Genomic DNA, 16,123 nt, shown 5'->3' on the forward strand with positions numbered 1-16,123 from the left:
ATTGGGCATATTCATGAGAATTAGTTTGGTTAATTTCTGCTATTTGTTGTAATCAGAAATATTCCCTAATAGAAAAATTTGCTCTTCAGAAATATTTGTTTGTGTTAGGGACTAGGTACCCAGCAAGGACCATTTAGCGGGGTCTAGAGGGAAGAATAAGCCTAATTAAAGACACAGAATTCTCTCAATCCCCTTAAATCCAAACATGGCTAAAACATTTTAATAATAGGAAATCATCTTTAAAAATAAAATGGAGAATCATTATTGGATCAATTATCATAGTTTTTTAAAAGGATTATATCTATTCCATATACCTTATGTTTATGTAAAAATAAGCAAACCTTTCTTTCTCATTACTGTCTGGAAACCAGAAGATTTACTGCATTTTGGCCTTGCTTTGGCCGAAAAGCTAAGCATATTCTTAAATACCTTGCTGAATAGGAATGGACATATGGTTAAGTGCCTTCCTGAAGTGGAGCCTTTTTTAGAAAAGAAAACACATTTGCATTATTGTTACTGTAAATATACCCTTTAATGCTACCTAACGGCCAGATCCTCCAAGTGCTGATCTTCCTCAATTCTTATTTAAATCAATGAGATTTGAAGAAGCTCAACAACTCATATGATGGGCTGCTAAATATACGGTATTGTATAAAAACCCATAAATTTTACATTTCACATTTACTGCTAACAATAAGAGGTTCTACTTCTGAATATATTTGCATAATCATATCAGTGTTACACTGCTAAACAATATCTCCAAACAATTTAAATCATTCTCATTGATTACACAAGTGTGACTGGTTCATTCTGAATTAGAGAGACTATCATGGGTGAAATCTTGACCCCATTGAAATCAATTGGAATTTTGCCTTTTACTTCAATGGAATCAGGATTTTACCTTATATATTTATGATTAGCTTGACTTTGTCCGGGATAACAAACACAGTAAATGCCCAGAGTAAATGTATGCTTTGAAAACATTTTGAGAAACTTACTTGAAACCACCAGTTTGGTGCCCGAGCCAAAGTACTTTACTCCATACTCACATCATTGAAATCCTCTACAAAAACTAATGAATGATCAAGTTATGAATTTTATCAGACTAAAATTCTGAAGTTTCTATTTTTAATACAAAGTCCTCAATCTGAACAAGACTTGCTATTGGCCACTTTATTGTGTGAGGACTAAACCATGTTTATACATTTTGTGAATTCCTGTTCCTTTTTGCTACCAAAAATGTTTTTTGCTCCTTAACATACATCAGTGCATGGCTAATTGAGTGGAGTGAATTACTCCAGTTCCAGCAGTTCCATTAATTTTAGTGGATGAGCAGGATTTAGTCCTCTGATCTCCAATGTGCCTAGATAGGAAGAATGGTCTTGTGGTTAAAGCTTGACAGTGGGACTCGGGGAGATTTGGGTGTTTTTCTGGCTTTCCCTCTCTGTCCTTAGTCAAATCACAATCTCTGTGCTTCACTGTACATTTTAACATGCTCTTACTGTATAGTTTAGAAAATGACATTTCCTAGACAATGTATTATGAATACTGTTATGTACTCAACATTAACTAGCACTTATATTATTGATTGGACTGTTTCTGTAGCTTTAATCCGATAAAGAATATTATACACAAAAGGGAGAATATACTTTCAATAAAAACACATACTCAAAACCTGAAGACTGTTGCACCTCATGCTTTTTTACTCCATTACTCAACGTACACTGATATAGCACTAACAATAACAAACTCACACTTGCTAAATTGAAACCAGTGCTGTGAATTTTACACTTGCTGGCATTTGGACTATGTCAATGGAATAGCACAAGAGATTATTTTGGCCTAATATTTTAAATGTAAAACTCTGAATTTCCCTCCTTCCTGATTCTTAACAGCCATTCAGTGAATATTCCAGCCTTTTACACTTGTATTCACTTTACTCATTAGGACCAAAACTCCCCTCAGCCAATCCATTGATGTCCTGGCAGTTCCACATTCAGATCAAGAGCAATACACGGCTTATGTGCAAATTCCTTTTTTTATATTCAATTATTTAGTGCAATTTTTCTGTCCTTTGTTTTTCTCTTGGTAAACAGAATCAATCAAGAATAAAAATACTTACTGGAAACAACTAGCTTGGTTCCTGTGCCAAAGTACTTGATCCAGCTGGAAGTATCACGCTGACTTTTCGTTTTACAAGAACCTGTGGTACTTTACTTATGCTGCTGTGTCCTTGCTCAAATAACCAGGCACTCTAACCAGTAGCTGGGAAATTACTTCTAATGAAGTATTCCTGGTTTCTTGACTGCACGGAGAATTTAACAAATTTCACATTTCTGTGCCACCATAAAGCTGATACATAAATTCTCTTCCCAGTGATTCTATTTGCATGTCCTTGCAGCTTTTCTGTTAACAAACCCTCACACCTTAAAATGGAAACTAGATGACGGCTTCTATTTGATTTTAATATTGGAAACAGACTGTTGGATCAGGCGGTTTTCAAACATTTTCATCGTGTGGTCCACATATGAAAAGAGAGATTGTCTCATGCACTACAACCCCTCTCCCATTCCCAATAGCACTGACCACCTCCTTCTTCTCCCATCCGCAATCACATCACATCTCTTTAGCAATTGCTTACATGGAAAAATGATACCTGGAGAGAATTTAATTCTTAGCTGTATTACTGAAATTTAATAGATGGTAATGAGGAGGAACCAGCATTATGTGATCAGCCAGCTCTCTAGCGACTAGCACAAAGAGCTCCGTAGACTGCAGCTGGGAGCCTGTACCCTAGATACTTATTCTGTTGTATGTTGGGATTGTTGTAGTTTGTGGGTTACCAATTTACTGGTATCTTTTTATATAGCTGGTGGGAAGGGGAAAATATTTTCCTCTGCATACACAGCCGTTTTAAAACAGAACAGAGATAACATCTGAGAAAGCTCACCACATTTCAGACAAAAGGTGTGGATGCCAGTCTAGGAATTGGAAGGGAACTAACCAGAGTATTTGATCTCTCTCACAGACACAGACACCCCCACTGCACTCACCTGCAGAATAATTCTGGGAAATCACTGGCAGTGAGTACAGAAAATTGAAAAGGAGCAGACAGAGACAGGTTCCTCCAAAATCTGCAGGTGGTTGTTTCAAAGGGCTTGTTTACTACCCAAGAGTTTATTAGGAATATCTCCCAGCATTGCAAAAGTGCTGCTGAATCCTCACTGGTGTAGTGAGGGCAATAGCATTCACTGGCGTGTTACCAGCATGTTGCCTTGTCCTGCTCTGAACAGGATTAAGTGATCCTAGCACTGCTGCATTTGGTGTCCTTGGTGGGGCTGTACTGATGTTACTGCAACAGCTGGAGGTTTCACAGAATACATCCATTATTTCACTGTTGTTTAATTTTATGCATGTTTATAAATTTTAGTTAAAGAACTTAAGTAATATCAAAGCTAAGACAAATTTTTGCAACTGGACGAAGGACCAGCATGCTTATGACACATCCTCAGTACTTCACAAGATCGAGCTTACAATTGTTGACCTTACTTGTGATAAAAAGCTTTTCTATGACCACAATAAGCCTCTTTATCTTTACATTACTGTAATTACCACATGACTTACCTGTTACAATGAGCTTGGTACCAGAGCCAAATACTTTGATGAGAACACCACTAGTAGTAATAAGTATCACAGTGAGCAAATCCTTTGCAAAAATCTAGAGTGGGTATCTTTTTGTTGATGAACCAGTAGTTGTTTTAAAATAAATCTGATTTGCTATTTAAATTGCTTTCAGGTATTACAATAAAATTTCAAAAATCTATACAGAGTGGGTATTTTGTTGTTGATGAAGAAATAGTTCTTGCTTTAAAATAAATCTGATTTGCTATATAAATTACTTTCAGACCTTACAATAAAATAGTAAAGAAGGAGAGTACACGTAAAATAATGTGAAAACTGTGGGGGAGATTTTCAAAGGCACGAAAGGTATGATGGTATCTAACTATCACTTATTTTCAATCTAAATGGGTTAGATTAAGGGTGTTGAATATTTTGTGGAAAGGAACAAATAACATTGTAATTGTGGTGCACAGGCTGAGGTTAGAAAATTAAGCCTGTACACTGCCATCATTCCATAATGGATCTCCCAGTGATAACAATAGATTGAAGGTAGAATACAGCCTTTAAAATGGGTATATTCATGGGGAAAATTCTGGCTAATTCCTGCCAGCTGGCCTAATCAGGAATATTCCCAACAGAAAACATTTGCTCTTCAGCAATATTTGTGCAACACAGAGATTAGGCACCCAGCAAGGGTGATTTAGCAGGATCTAGAGGGAAGAATATTCTTAAAGGCACGAAATACTCTGAACCTCCTTAAATCCAAACATGACTAAAACATTTGAACAATTGAAAAGATCTTTAAAAATATCTGTCTATCTTTATCACATACTTGGTCTTTATGTAATAAATAAGCAAACCCTTTATTCCCATTACTGGATGGAATCAAGAAGATTTTACTGCATTTTGGCCTTAAAGTTAAACACATGCTCAAATTCTCTGCTGAATAGGAATAGAAACATGCCTAAGTTCCTTACTGAACTGGAGTCTTTATTAAAAAAAAAAACACAATTGCATACATTTATTGTTACTATGAATGTACTCCTTAATGCTATCTAAGGGCCACATTCTGCAAGTGCTGAGGATCCTCAACTCCCATTTAAATTAATGAGCATTGAAGTACTTAACACCTCATAAGACTGGGTGCTAAATATACTACATTGTAAAAAACATAAATTTTACATTTCACATTTACTGCTAAGAATGGGCTTAGTTCCACTTCTGAATAGTTTTCCATAATCATCTCACAATCTTAGAATGCTAAACAAGATCTCCAAACACTTTACATTCTCCTAAGTGAAGTGTTTCTTATTCTTTCTGATTTAGAGAGTCTAGTATGGGTGAAATCCTGACTCTAATGAAGTCAACTGGAGTTTTGCCTTTGACTTCAGTGGAATCAGGATTTCACCCAGTATATTTATGAATAGCTTGATTTTGTCCTGGATAACAAGCATAGTAGATGCCCAGGGTAGATGTATGCTTTGAAAACATTTTGAGAAACTTACTTGAAATTATCAGTTTGGTGCCAGAGCCAAAGTACTTTATTCCGTAATTCAAATCTTCTACAAAAACTAATGAATCTTCAAAATATGAATTCAGATTCTGCAGTTCATATTTTAAATACAAAGTGTATAATCTAAACAAGATTTGCTATGGGCCAGGACATTATGTGAGTATTAAACTGAGTTTATGCACTTTGTAAATTCCTGTGCCTTTTTCTACCAAAAATGTTTTCTGCTCCTTGACATACATCACTCAAATTGATTGGGGTGAATTTCTGGTCACCACACAATGCCACTAATTTCAGTGGATGAGGAGGATTTAATCCAGTGATCTCCAATGTGCCTGGATAGGAAGGATGGTCTTGTGGTTAAAGCACCAGAGTGGAACTGAGGAGATTTGGCTCCACATGTGATCCTGGGCAAATCACAACCTCTGTGCTTCACTTTACATTGTAACATGCTCTTATATGTACTCAACATTGTTAATTCACACATATATTATTGACTGGAGTGTTTTTCTGTGGCTTAAATGCTATAAAATATACATAAAAGGGAAAAATTACGTTCATAAAACCAAGTACCGAGAGCCTGAACACTGTTTCATCTCAGACAATTTTCCTTCATTAGTCATCAAATACTGACATAGCCCTAACAATAACAAAAGTTTTAATAATCTCACATCTGCTAAACTGAAACCTGCGCTGTAAATTTTACACTTGCTGGCATTTGGACTCTTTCAATGGAGTTGCATGAGAGATGAACTTGGCCCAATATTTTAAATTTAAAGTTCTCCATTTCCCTCCTTCCTGACGCTTAGCAGCTATTCAGTAAATATTCCAGCCTTTTACTCTTGTATTCACTTTACTCATTAGGACCAAATACTCTCTTCAGTCAATCCACTGGTGCCCTTGGGAGTTCCAGTTCAGATCAAGAGCAATACACGGCTTATGTGCAAATTCCTTGTCTAAAATTCATTTATTCGGTACAATTTTTTTTGTCCTTTGTTTTTCTTTTGCTAAATAGATTCAATCAAGAATAAAAATACTTACCAGAAACAACTAATTTGGTTCCTGTGCCAAAGTACTTGATCGCACTTGAAGTATCACGTTGACTTTTCGTTTTACAATAAGCTGTGGTACTTTACTTATGCTGCTATCTCTTTGCTCAAATAACCAGGCACTGTAACCAGTAGCTGGGCAAAAACTTCTAATGAAGTATTCCTAGTTTCTTGACTGCTTGGAGAATTTAACTAATTTCACATTTTTGTGACATCATAAAGCTGATACATAAATTCTCTTCTCCGTGATTCTATTTGCATGTTCTTGCAAATGGATCCTCATTGCTTAAATGAATCTTCATTCCTTAAAATAGAAATTAGATGACAGCTTCTATTTGATAATGGTTTAAATAGAACCTTGGATCAGGTGGTTCTCAAACTTTTTCATTGTGTGGTCCATATATTAAAAAAGAGATTGTGTCATAGACTACAGTACCCTATTCACAATAACATTGAGCATCTCCTCACTCTATCATAATACCACAAAGAGGCAAGCATATATTTCATATTACCAGCATGTTGGCTTCTTCAACCTAATTTTACTTTCAGATCCTTCCTGTTTTGGAGTGACTATTGTCAAGACTAGGGGCTGGTCTGCAGTACCACTTAAGTCAATCTAACTTGCATCGTTGGGGTATGAAAAAGTCACCCCCTTGAGCAATGCAAGTGACAGCAACCTAAATGCTGTCCACACCAGCACTATGTCAGCATTTACCAACGACATGGCTTTCGCCTCTCACAGAGATGGAGTAATTATGCCAAAGGGAGAGCTCTCTCCCATCGGTATAGAGCGTCTTCACCAGACGCACTCTGGCAGTGCAGGTGCATCGGAGCATCTGCGCTGATGTAGTGCTTCCAGTGTAGACTAGCCCTCAGAGAGTTTAGCCTCAGTCTAGAGCTTTTATAAGCAAATATGCCGTTCTACCAGCCAACACTCATTTGCACAAACTGTTATACATATACAATATTTTGCTGCCATAGGTGATTGTTTGTTCTCCAGACATGGTTGCCTATGGAGATGCTTAAAGTTAAGCATGTGTGTAAGTGTCTGAAAAATCTCCTTCAAATTTGTTTTGGCGCAACCCAAAATAAAACCTATTTTGATTTTTCACACCAAAATGAAAAACTGAAATATTTTCATTTCAGATTAAATGAAACATTTTGTTCTCGCCAAAGCATACTTTGTTTGTGTTTCATTATGTTTTATTTTGAGGAGCCTTGTACCTTTTCAATGTGTATGTATTTTTTTAAATAAATTTGACTAAATTTCAGAACAAAATGTTTCAAAATGAAAAGTCAAAATGTTTCATTTTGAAAACAATGAAGTGAAATTTCAACTTTAAAAAAAATCATTTTTTCAGCAAAACTGTTTGTAAATCCAACCAAATTTGTAAATACTTTCAGTCAAACTGAAATTGCACTTTTGGGAGGGAATAAACTATATGTCAAAACAACTTTGACCTGCTCTAAAAGGTATAGTTGTGATTTGTAACAAAATGTAATTCAAAACTGCAGTTCTATGCTGTTGTTCTTCCTGACATATTGCAGAAACCAGTCAGAAGTTTCTGCTGTTGGTTCGAAGTTGAGAGGAAGGATGAGGGATGTGTCTGGTTTCATACACTTGAAAGGCTGTGGCTCAGAATGCAGAGTGGGTTTTTGTATGGGTTGTCTATGAGTTTCTACTATTGTGATATCCCAGGTGGCACAATAATAGATAGCAGCGTCCTCTTGGGTTAGTTTTTCTACTCTGAGATTAGAGGTGGACACAGAAACATCATTACTAGCTTTAAACTTTTCTTTATCAAAGCCTTCATCCATAATAGCTGATCCTGATCCAATATACAGAATCCTCTTTGGAGCTGCCCCAGGGCTCTGTCGATACCAGTGTATATAAGCACTGTTAAAATTAAAACCTCCTCCAGAAATTTTACATCTCATACGTGCAGTTTTAGTTTCCTCTCTGGTGACAGACAGTGGAGTTTGTATCAGAGTTATTTGCGAATATCCATCTAGAAAGAAAAAAGGAGAAATGATACTATAAACATGAAGCCAAAGGAATTTGGAATGTCTTGTTGTTGAAGGAACATGTACGTTTGGAACAGAACAGAAGGGAAAAATGACTTACAATACCATGTTGAAGTCACAATAAGAAGCTGCAGCAGTAACATTCTCACTGGTTGGGTTGAACTTGAAACAGAGGACTCTGAAATAGCCCCCAGATGGAGAGACAAGGAGAGAGGTGCAGCTGGGGAGAGCAAATGGGTTGTTTAAGCAGGATCCAATGATAGGTCTCCTGCCTGTAGATGTGTGGTGTAGTTTTCAGAAGAGTCAAACTATGTATGTTGTCAGGTGGTCAGAAGCTAAAATCCCAGGAGGGAGGAGGGGGCTGGAGTCTCATCTGTTTTCATAAAGAAACTGGAGGGGTAAAAATGTTTGCAAATCAAGGATTGTGTCCTCCAGATAATGCAGCCACATCTACTAAAACAGAAGTGAACGCAAGTACAGTGAAACTTGTGTAGTTTTTTGCATAGAATCTCATCTGACTTCCATCTGTCAAGTGCTTTATCTTTGGTTTGTTTTACAGGCACAGCAAGCAGGGGCATGCACAGGAATTTAAATTTTGCTTCAAATGTGCAGGTAAAAAGTTGCCATAAGGTTTCATTTTAAAGATATAGTGTAAGCACATAACTATGAGATATTAAATAGCATATGTGATGGAGTGTATACCACACACTGGCAAAGAAAGAATTAACCTGAACCACTGCCAGACAGCAATTAGTGCATCCAGTTGCATCTGGAGGGTGGGCCAGGCCTAATTTGGAATTATGCTCAGCTGGGTAGGACTAGGTGGGTGAATTAAGGATGAAGGCTAGCTGGAAGGAACAGGCTGTCTGTAGCTGCTTGCTACAGGATTCTTGTATTGAAATCCAGAGTACACGGCCTGCTTGTCCATGTTCCCCTAATGGCTGCCAAGGAGTGTGGCATAAAAGCCCCCTGAGATAAGGGGTGTAAAGGTTACTGAGCCCCAAGTCATGCTGAAGATCTGTCATAAGGTCATTGGCCCGTTGTTTTGTGTGACTCTGTGTAATCCCAGAAGGGGTGGGAGTGAACATGACCTGGTGGGGGGCTGAGGCACAATGAGCAGACCACAGCAGGGCTGGAGTGGCTGTTGGCAGGGGGCACCAGAGGAGATGACTTTGCCAGCTACATGGGGACATTTTGATGGTGAGTTTCCTTTTGACAGCATGTTCAGTTATTAATGTTAAGACATATGTACACATTGCACTTTGGAGAATGTGTAAATTATTGTAACCCAGTGGCCAGAGATCATCTGAAGAGTCACTGTACTCTTTTCAGCCTTTGTAGATGAAAACCAACATGAACTTCTTTCTCCACCCCACAAAGAGGTGTTGGGAAGGGGGTTCTAGAGACTGCATATAGAACTGATCAGGGTTGGTAGTGGAGGGGACTGTGGGGATAGGTTTGGAGCTAGTAAGAGAACCTATTCCTCCTGGGAAGAGTGGCTAGTATACAATGAATTACTTTAATCTCTCAGTATTCTCTTAACCAACTCAAACCCACCCTCAAATTCATGCAACCTCTTTTATAGAACTCCAAATGCACAATAACTTTCCTCCAAGAAACTCCTTTAACTACGAATGAGTTACAAGAAAACTGTGCAGGGACTGGGTAGCAGTTTCTGTATTTAAACAGCCTGTTTTGGAAAGTGTCATCTCTGGATCCTCTTGACCTTTAATTCTGCTTGCTTGCACTTGCACAAATTATTGATTGGTGCTGCTGGGCCACCAGACTGTAGTATGAGAGTCAGGATTTTCCTTCTCTGTATTCCTCCAAATGATCTTAAAAGCTCTTGATAGATACTGTGATAACCTGATTAGTGTATATGTGCAAAGAATAAGGATGGTACCACAAATGCTCATCTATGTGGCATAAATCCAGTCCTGCTAGCAGCTAAAGAAAACTCTTCTTCAACCCAAGTGGGAGGGGACTGTGCTTTTTGGGAGTAGAAGGATCTGAAATGTATCCCTGCTGCTGCTGCCAGGGAGTTCCAAGGCCATGGTTAGTAGCATAGCGACAATTTCATGAATTTGGTCATGAATTTCTTACTTTTCATTAAATGATGGAATGAAAATCAGTTCTACCCAGGACACTTTCCAAATGTCAATTAGCCTCATCTGACTACACTAGACTTTTTTTCCCCTAAAATTTCTCTCAGTTGCTACCCCTGGGTCAGTTCCACTGGTGGAAACAAGTATGGGAAAGCTGCTGTAGAAAGGTGCCTGTGGTTGCCAGACTTAGACTAGATCCTGGAACAGATTCTGTGGCTAGCTGGGCTGGGGAATGTCCTAGGTCCATACTCTGAGGATCTGTTTGGGCCCAGGGAATGAGCTGGAAAGGAAACACCAATGGAGCCAGAGCTGCAGCTGGGAAGTGGCCACTGCTGCCATCTTTGTTGTTACTATGAGGGGGAAATTGCAGCATAAGTGAGAGAGATTTCTGGGTTAAAACCAATAGAACTATTGATATGGAAGATTTTTATGTCCTATAGGGTGATCTTAGCTTCAGCTGCATGTGGAAGCCATATCAATCCCCTGGTCCCCCTTCCTCCAACCTCCCTACCATGTGTGATCCAAGTGGGGGGGCATGTGGAGAGGAATCTAAATGTGCAACTATTGATTTGTTCTAGCAACGTTTTTAGTGATGGTGGGAGGGAATCCAATCTGAGACTACAGGCTTAGCAAGCTTAAGTACATATTTCCACATATTCTTCTTTCTATAGCTGTCATACTGTAGTATAGTTATTCCAATACTAGTATTAAAGCGCGATAGCAGGAAGGCTGCATTATAATATAGCCCAGTGGCTGTACCATGTGAAAATGTATCCTGGTAACAATGGCATCTTGTTGTTCTGCATGTATGGCACAATGTCTGTAGGGCTGGGGGTGGAGGCAGTTCCATTGTTTTTGCACCTTAGTTCAGAATCCTGAAAATGTTTGTCTGAATTTTTTCCCCATTCCTGGTTAGTGATTTTTCTCCTCTATAAAAAATTCTTAAGCATCAAGACAGTTAAGGATATTCCTAGAAAGGGCAAACTTCCAGCAATCACCCCCGCGGGTGCTGGAACAATTTGTATACAGTCAGGGTGCTGATAGCCATTGAACCAAACTGTAAAGTCTGCATATAATGGAAACTGCTTCAAGCCAGGGGGTGCAGCAGCATCCCTAGTTCCAGCACTTATGACCACTCTGGTAGCGTACTAGTGCTCTCCATCCATTGATTTGCTGTTCAGTCAGCAGGGGGAAAAGATGTCATTGTCTTGTTAAAAAGCCTTCTATCATAGACCTGGAAAACTTGCTTTCTTTTCCAATCAGGGATTTTCAGCAGAGTAACATCCTCCAAAGATTGTCCCTGCCTGCAATAGTATTAAAACCAATATTGCTAACAGCCCCCTGGTCTGCATGTCCCGACCCCTGTATGAAGCCCAAACAATGCTGTCATGGTATAATTCCCCACTCTGAACCTTAGCGTCCAAGAGAAGGGGTACCAGCATGAATTCCTCTAAGCTTGATTACCAGCTTAGGACCTGTAGCGCTGCCACCAACCAGGAATTCCAGTGCCTCGTACACTTTGGTCCCCCCAAAACCTTGCCCGGGGAACCCCAAGACCCAGATCCTCTGGATCTTAACACAAGGAAAACAGAAACGCCTTTCCCCACCGTTGCCTCTCCCAGGTTCCCCTCGCTGGGATACCCTGGAAGATTAACTGTGGATTCAAACTCCTTGAATCACAAAACAGAGAGGACAATTCACCTTCCTCCTCCTTCTTTTTTCCCCCTCACAGACTGCCCTGAGAGAGACAGTAATCCTGGCACAGAGAGAAATTAGCCTTTCTCTCCCCCTTCCCTCCTTTTCTCCCACCATTTCCCTGGTGAATCCAGACCCCGTCCCCTGGGGTCTCACCAGAATAAAAAAAAAACAATCAAGTTCTTAAACAAGAAACTTTTAAATAAAGAGAGAAAAAAATTATCTTTGTAATTTAAGATGGATTTAGGTACAGAGTGTTTTAGCTAATAGGCACTGGGAATACCCTCCCAGCCTAAGTATTCAAGTACAAATTAAAATCCTTAGCAAAATACAAATTTGAGCTCCTTCCAGCCAAATACACATTTGCAAATAAAGAAAAACAACATAAAGTACTACGCTTTATCTACCTAGTACCACTATTAACTGAACTTATAGAGCCTGTATCAGAGAGATTGGAGAGAAACCTGATTGCACGTCTGGTCCTCTGAGCCCCAGAGTGAACAACAACCAAAAACTAACAGCGCACACAGAAACTTCCCCTCCCTCAAGATTTGAAAGTATCCTGTCCCTGATTGGTCCTCTTGTCAGGTGACACAGCTTACTAACTTGTTAACTTTACAGTCAAAAGGATATAAAGTACTTCCGTTCTATTAACTCCTACTATCTGTTTATGACACGCCCCCAAATCACTGACAGCGTGGAACCACACTGGCAATGATTTCTCCTAGAACTCTAGAATAAACAGATCAATAAACACATGCATCCTTACATATGCACTAATTATGTAAAATAACAAGATTCTTCACATTGTAAGGACAATTTTTAACCAGTTGATTCTGGGAAACTTTCACGAGAGAGTGCATCAGCTACTTTGTTCGAAGCTCCTGAAATTTGTTGAACTTCAAAATCAAAATCTTGAGGGCTAAACTCCATCGAAGCAGTTTTTTGTTGTTTCTCTGGCAGTATGAAGCCATTTTAACGAACCTGGTCGTCTTTAGCTGAACTGCCGTCCCCAACGTAGGGGCGCAGCTTTTCCAGGGCGTAACAAATGGCATAGCACTCCTTTTCACTGACTGACCATGACTTCCCTCTCAGACAGTTTTTTGCTGAGAAATACGACAGGATGGAAGTTGTGATCCGGTCCTTCCTGCATGAAAGACCTGCTCCCACACCACGCTCAAATGCGTTGTGTGATCACCAGGAATGGTCTGTCAAAGTCCGGGGGCCCTTAGCACAGGGTCACGACATGAGCATCTCCTTGAAGGTGAGTAAAGGCCTTCTGACACTCATCAGTCCACTTAACTGCATTCGGCTGGGTCTTTTTGGTTAGGTTGGTCAGCGGGCGGCGATTTGGGCTGTAGTGTGTACAAAGTCGCTTGTAATACTCAGCTAAGCCTAAGAGGGATTGACCTGTTTTTTGGACTTTGGACAGGCCACTTTGGATAGCACCACTTTGGCCTGTAGGGTTTTTATGGTCCTTGACCCACCTGGTGTCCCAGGTAAGTCACCCTGTTTGGCCTATTTGACACTTTTTGGCCTTAACAGTTAGTCCTGCCTGCCTGATGCATTCAAAGACCTTTTTCCAGGTGTTCTAGGTGTTCGGGCCATGAACCAAAAAATGGCCAATCATCGAGGTAGCAATGGCATATTCTCCCAATTCCTGCTAGTAGCAACATCTACAGCTCTTGGAAAGGTGGCAGGTGCATTTTCGCAGAGCCCGAAAGGAAGCACATTAAATCATACACCTCCTGCATGGGTGATGAATGCTGACTTTTCCTTGGCAAGTTTGTCTAGCGGTACTTGCCAGTACCCCTTGGTTAGTCTTGATGTAGATAATTGGGCACGATCCTAACTTTCCAATAGCTCATCGGTGCGTGGCATTGGATAGGTTGTCTGGGCGAGTTAACAACATTTAGCTTACAGTAGTCCACGCAAAAGCGTTATATTCCCCATCTGGCTTGGGTACCAGAACCACTGGAGATGCCCATGCACTGCGTAGATGAGGCGTAATTATACCCATTGTAAGCATGTTTGAGATCTCCCATCCATATAATGGCTTGGGAATGGGGAGACAACCGGTAGGGTGGGGTCTAATTGGGAAGGAGCATTACCTGTGTCGATGGAGTGGTATGCCTGTTCAGTCCGTCCGGGGTGGCTGAGAACAATGGGCAAAGCTTAGTGCACAGCTCCTTGATCTGTTGCCACTGCAGATGTTCCAGGGTTTGTGGAGAGATTCACTTCTTCCACGTACCGTCACTTTTCCCTTCGTGTAGACTCTGTCAAGCCACTCAGACATCTCCTCCTGGCTGTAAACTGACAAACCTGGAAGTCTCTGGAATAAAAGGGCTTGAGAGATAACGAGGTATTACTCTGGGCTTCAGGGGTAGGAAGGTGGGAAATGCTATGAGGTAGTTAACAGCTCCCAGGCGCTCTTGACCATGAATGGCCCTTCCATGATGCTGTCCATTTTATGGGCCTGTTGTGCCTTCAGACCATAACCTGGTCTCTACCTGAAGGAACGCTCTCTGGTATGTCTATCATACAGGCCTTTTGCTCTTTTTGAGCATCCTTTAGGTTTCCTAGCAAGGGCTAAAAAGTGTCGGAGGATGTTTTGTAGGTGCTTACAAAGTCCAAGAATGTTAGTTCCTGGAAGGGTGTAAACCCCTCCCATTGCTGCTTCACCAGCTGTAATGGCCTTTAACTCGTGGCATACACGAGCGCAAACGGTCGAGAACCCTAAACTGGGATGTGGTACAGCCCTTAAGCAAAGAGCAACTGCTGCAACACTAGTCCCAGTCATTGTGAGTGTTCATTCACAAATTTACGATCATGGCCCCCAAAGTTCCATTAAAACCTTTCCACCAGCCATTGTGTTTAGATGGTGGTACGGGATGGCAACCAAGTGATTCACCCCATGAGTTTCCCACAGGTCTTTCATGGTCCCTGCCAGGAAATTTGTCCCTGAGTCTGTAAGGATATCGGAGGGCCAATCTACCCTGGCAAAAATGTCTATTAGGGCCTGGCACACAGTTTTAGCCCTAGTGTTGCCTAGAGCTACTGCTTCCTGGCATCGGGTAGCAAAGTCCACAAAAGTTAATATGTACTGCTTTCCTCTGGGTGTCTTTTTTGGGAAAGGACCCAGAATATCCACAGCTACTCGCTGAAATGGGACCTCTATTATGGGAAGTGGCTGGAGAAGGGCCTTGACCTGGTCTTGGGGCTTTCCCACTCTTTGGCATACCTCACAAGACCGGACATACTTGGCAACATCCTTGCTCATCCCATCCCAGTGGAAGGACTTCCCCAACCTGTCTTTGGTTCTGTTCACCCCAGCATGGCCACTGGGATGATCATGGGCTAAGCTTAAGAGCTTCCCCCAGTACTTAGTTGGAACCACCAACTGTTTTTGTGGATGCTAGTCTTCCCGGTGTCCACCAGAAAGAGTCTCCCTATATAAAAGTCCTTGTTCTATAACAAACCAGGATCAATTAGAAAAGCTGAGAGGCGGTTGGGTGCTCTGTGCCGCCGCCCAAGCTTTCTGAAGGCTGTCATCTGCTTCCTGCTCAGTCTGGAACTGTTTCCTGGAGGCTGGAGAACCAGTTCTTCCTTAGACTGTGGACTTGGGCTTGTTTCCTTTGGGGAGCGATGTAGGTGATGGGGTTGTTTTTGTGGCTGGTGAATCGCTCCCCGCTGGTGCACCAGGTGGTATTTTAGGCTCTGGCTAAGCCTCTTGGATATGGTTGTCTGCTGCTTCTGCCAGTTTAGGCTCGCTGGTGCCCTCTGGCGTTGGGGTTGAAGATGCGTTTGCAAGCGCTGGCATCAGTCCTGGCAATGGTTCTGGTGCTGGTTTCGTTTCCAGGTCCGGGTCTGGGATTGGAAGCACTGTGGCTGTTGCAGTCATTGGCAGGGGATCTGGGTCCACTACCTCTGTCTGGGTCTCTGCTAACACATACGGGGCCCCTGTGGACGGCTCAGGAACAGGAATGGGTCTGGAAGCTTGCCAGGCTTGGCTGCATGTAACCATTCCCACTTTCTTGGCCCGCTTTACCTGGTTGGCCAAGTCTTCCCCCAGTAGCATGGGGATGGAATAATTGTCATAGAATGCAAAAGTCCACATT

General features: G+C 41.0%; 1 protein-coding gene across 1 annotated transcript in view; it reads right to left on the reverse strand.

Annotated features, from left to right (window-relative positions):
* LOC116834761 (uncharacterized) overlaps window positions 1-16,123 on the reverse strand; it is a 79,524-nt gene that overhangs the window by 37,570 nt on the left and 25,831 nt on the right. The window contains exon 4 of the mRNA XM_075061998.1: window positions 7,800-8,189. Within this exon, the coding sequence (XP_074918099.1) occupies window positions 7,800-8,189 (390 nt within the window). The remainder of the gene's footprint in view (window positions 1-7,799; window positions 8,190-16,123) is intronic.

The sequence above is a fragment of the Chelonoidis abingdonii genome, chromosome 2, assembly GCF_003597395.2.
Source record: "Chelonoidis abingdonii isolate Lonesome George chromosome 2, CheloAbing_2.0, whole genome shotgun sequence".
In the NCBI taxonomy this organism is placed as follows: domain Eukaryota; kingdom Metazoa; phylum Chordata; order Testudines; family Testudinidae; genus Chelonoidis; species Chelonoidis abingdonii.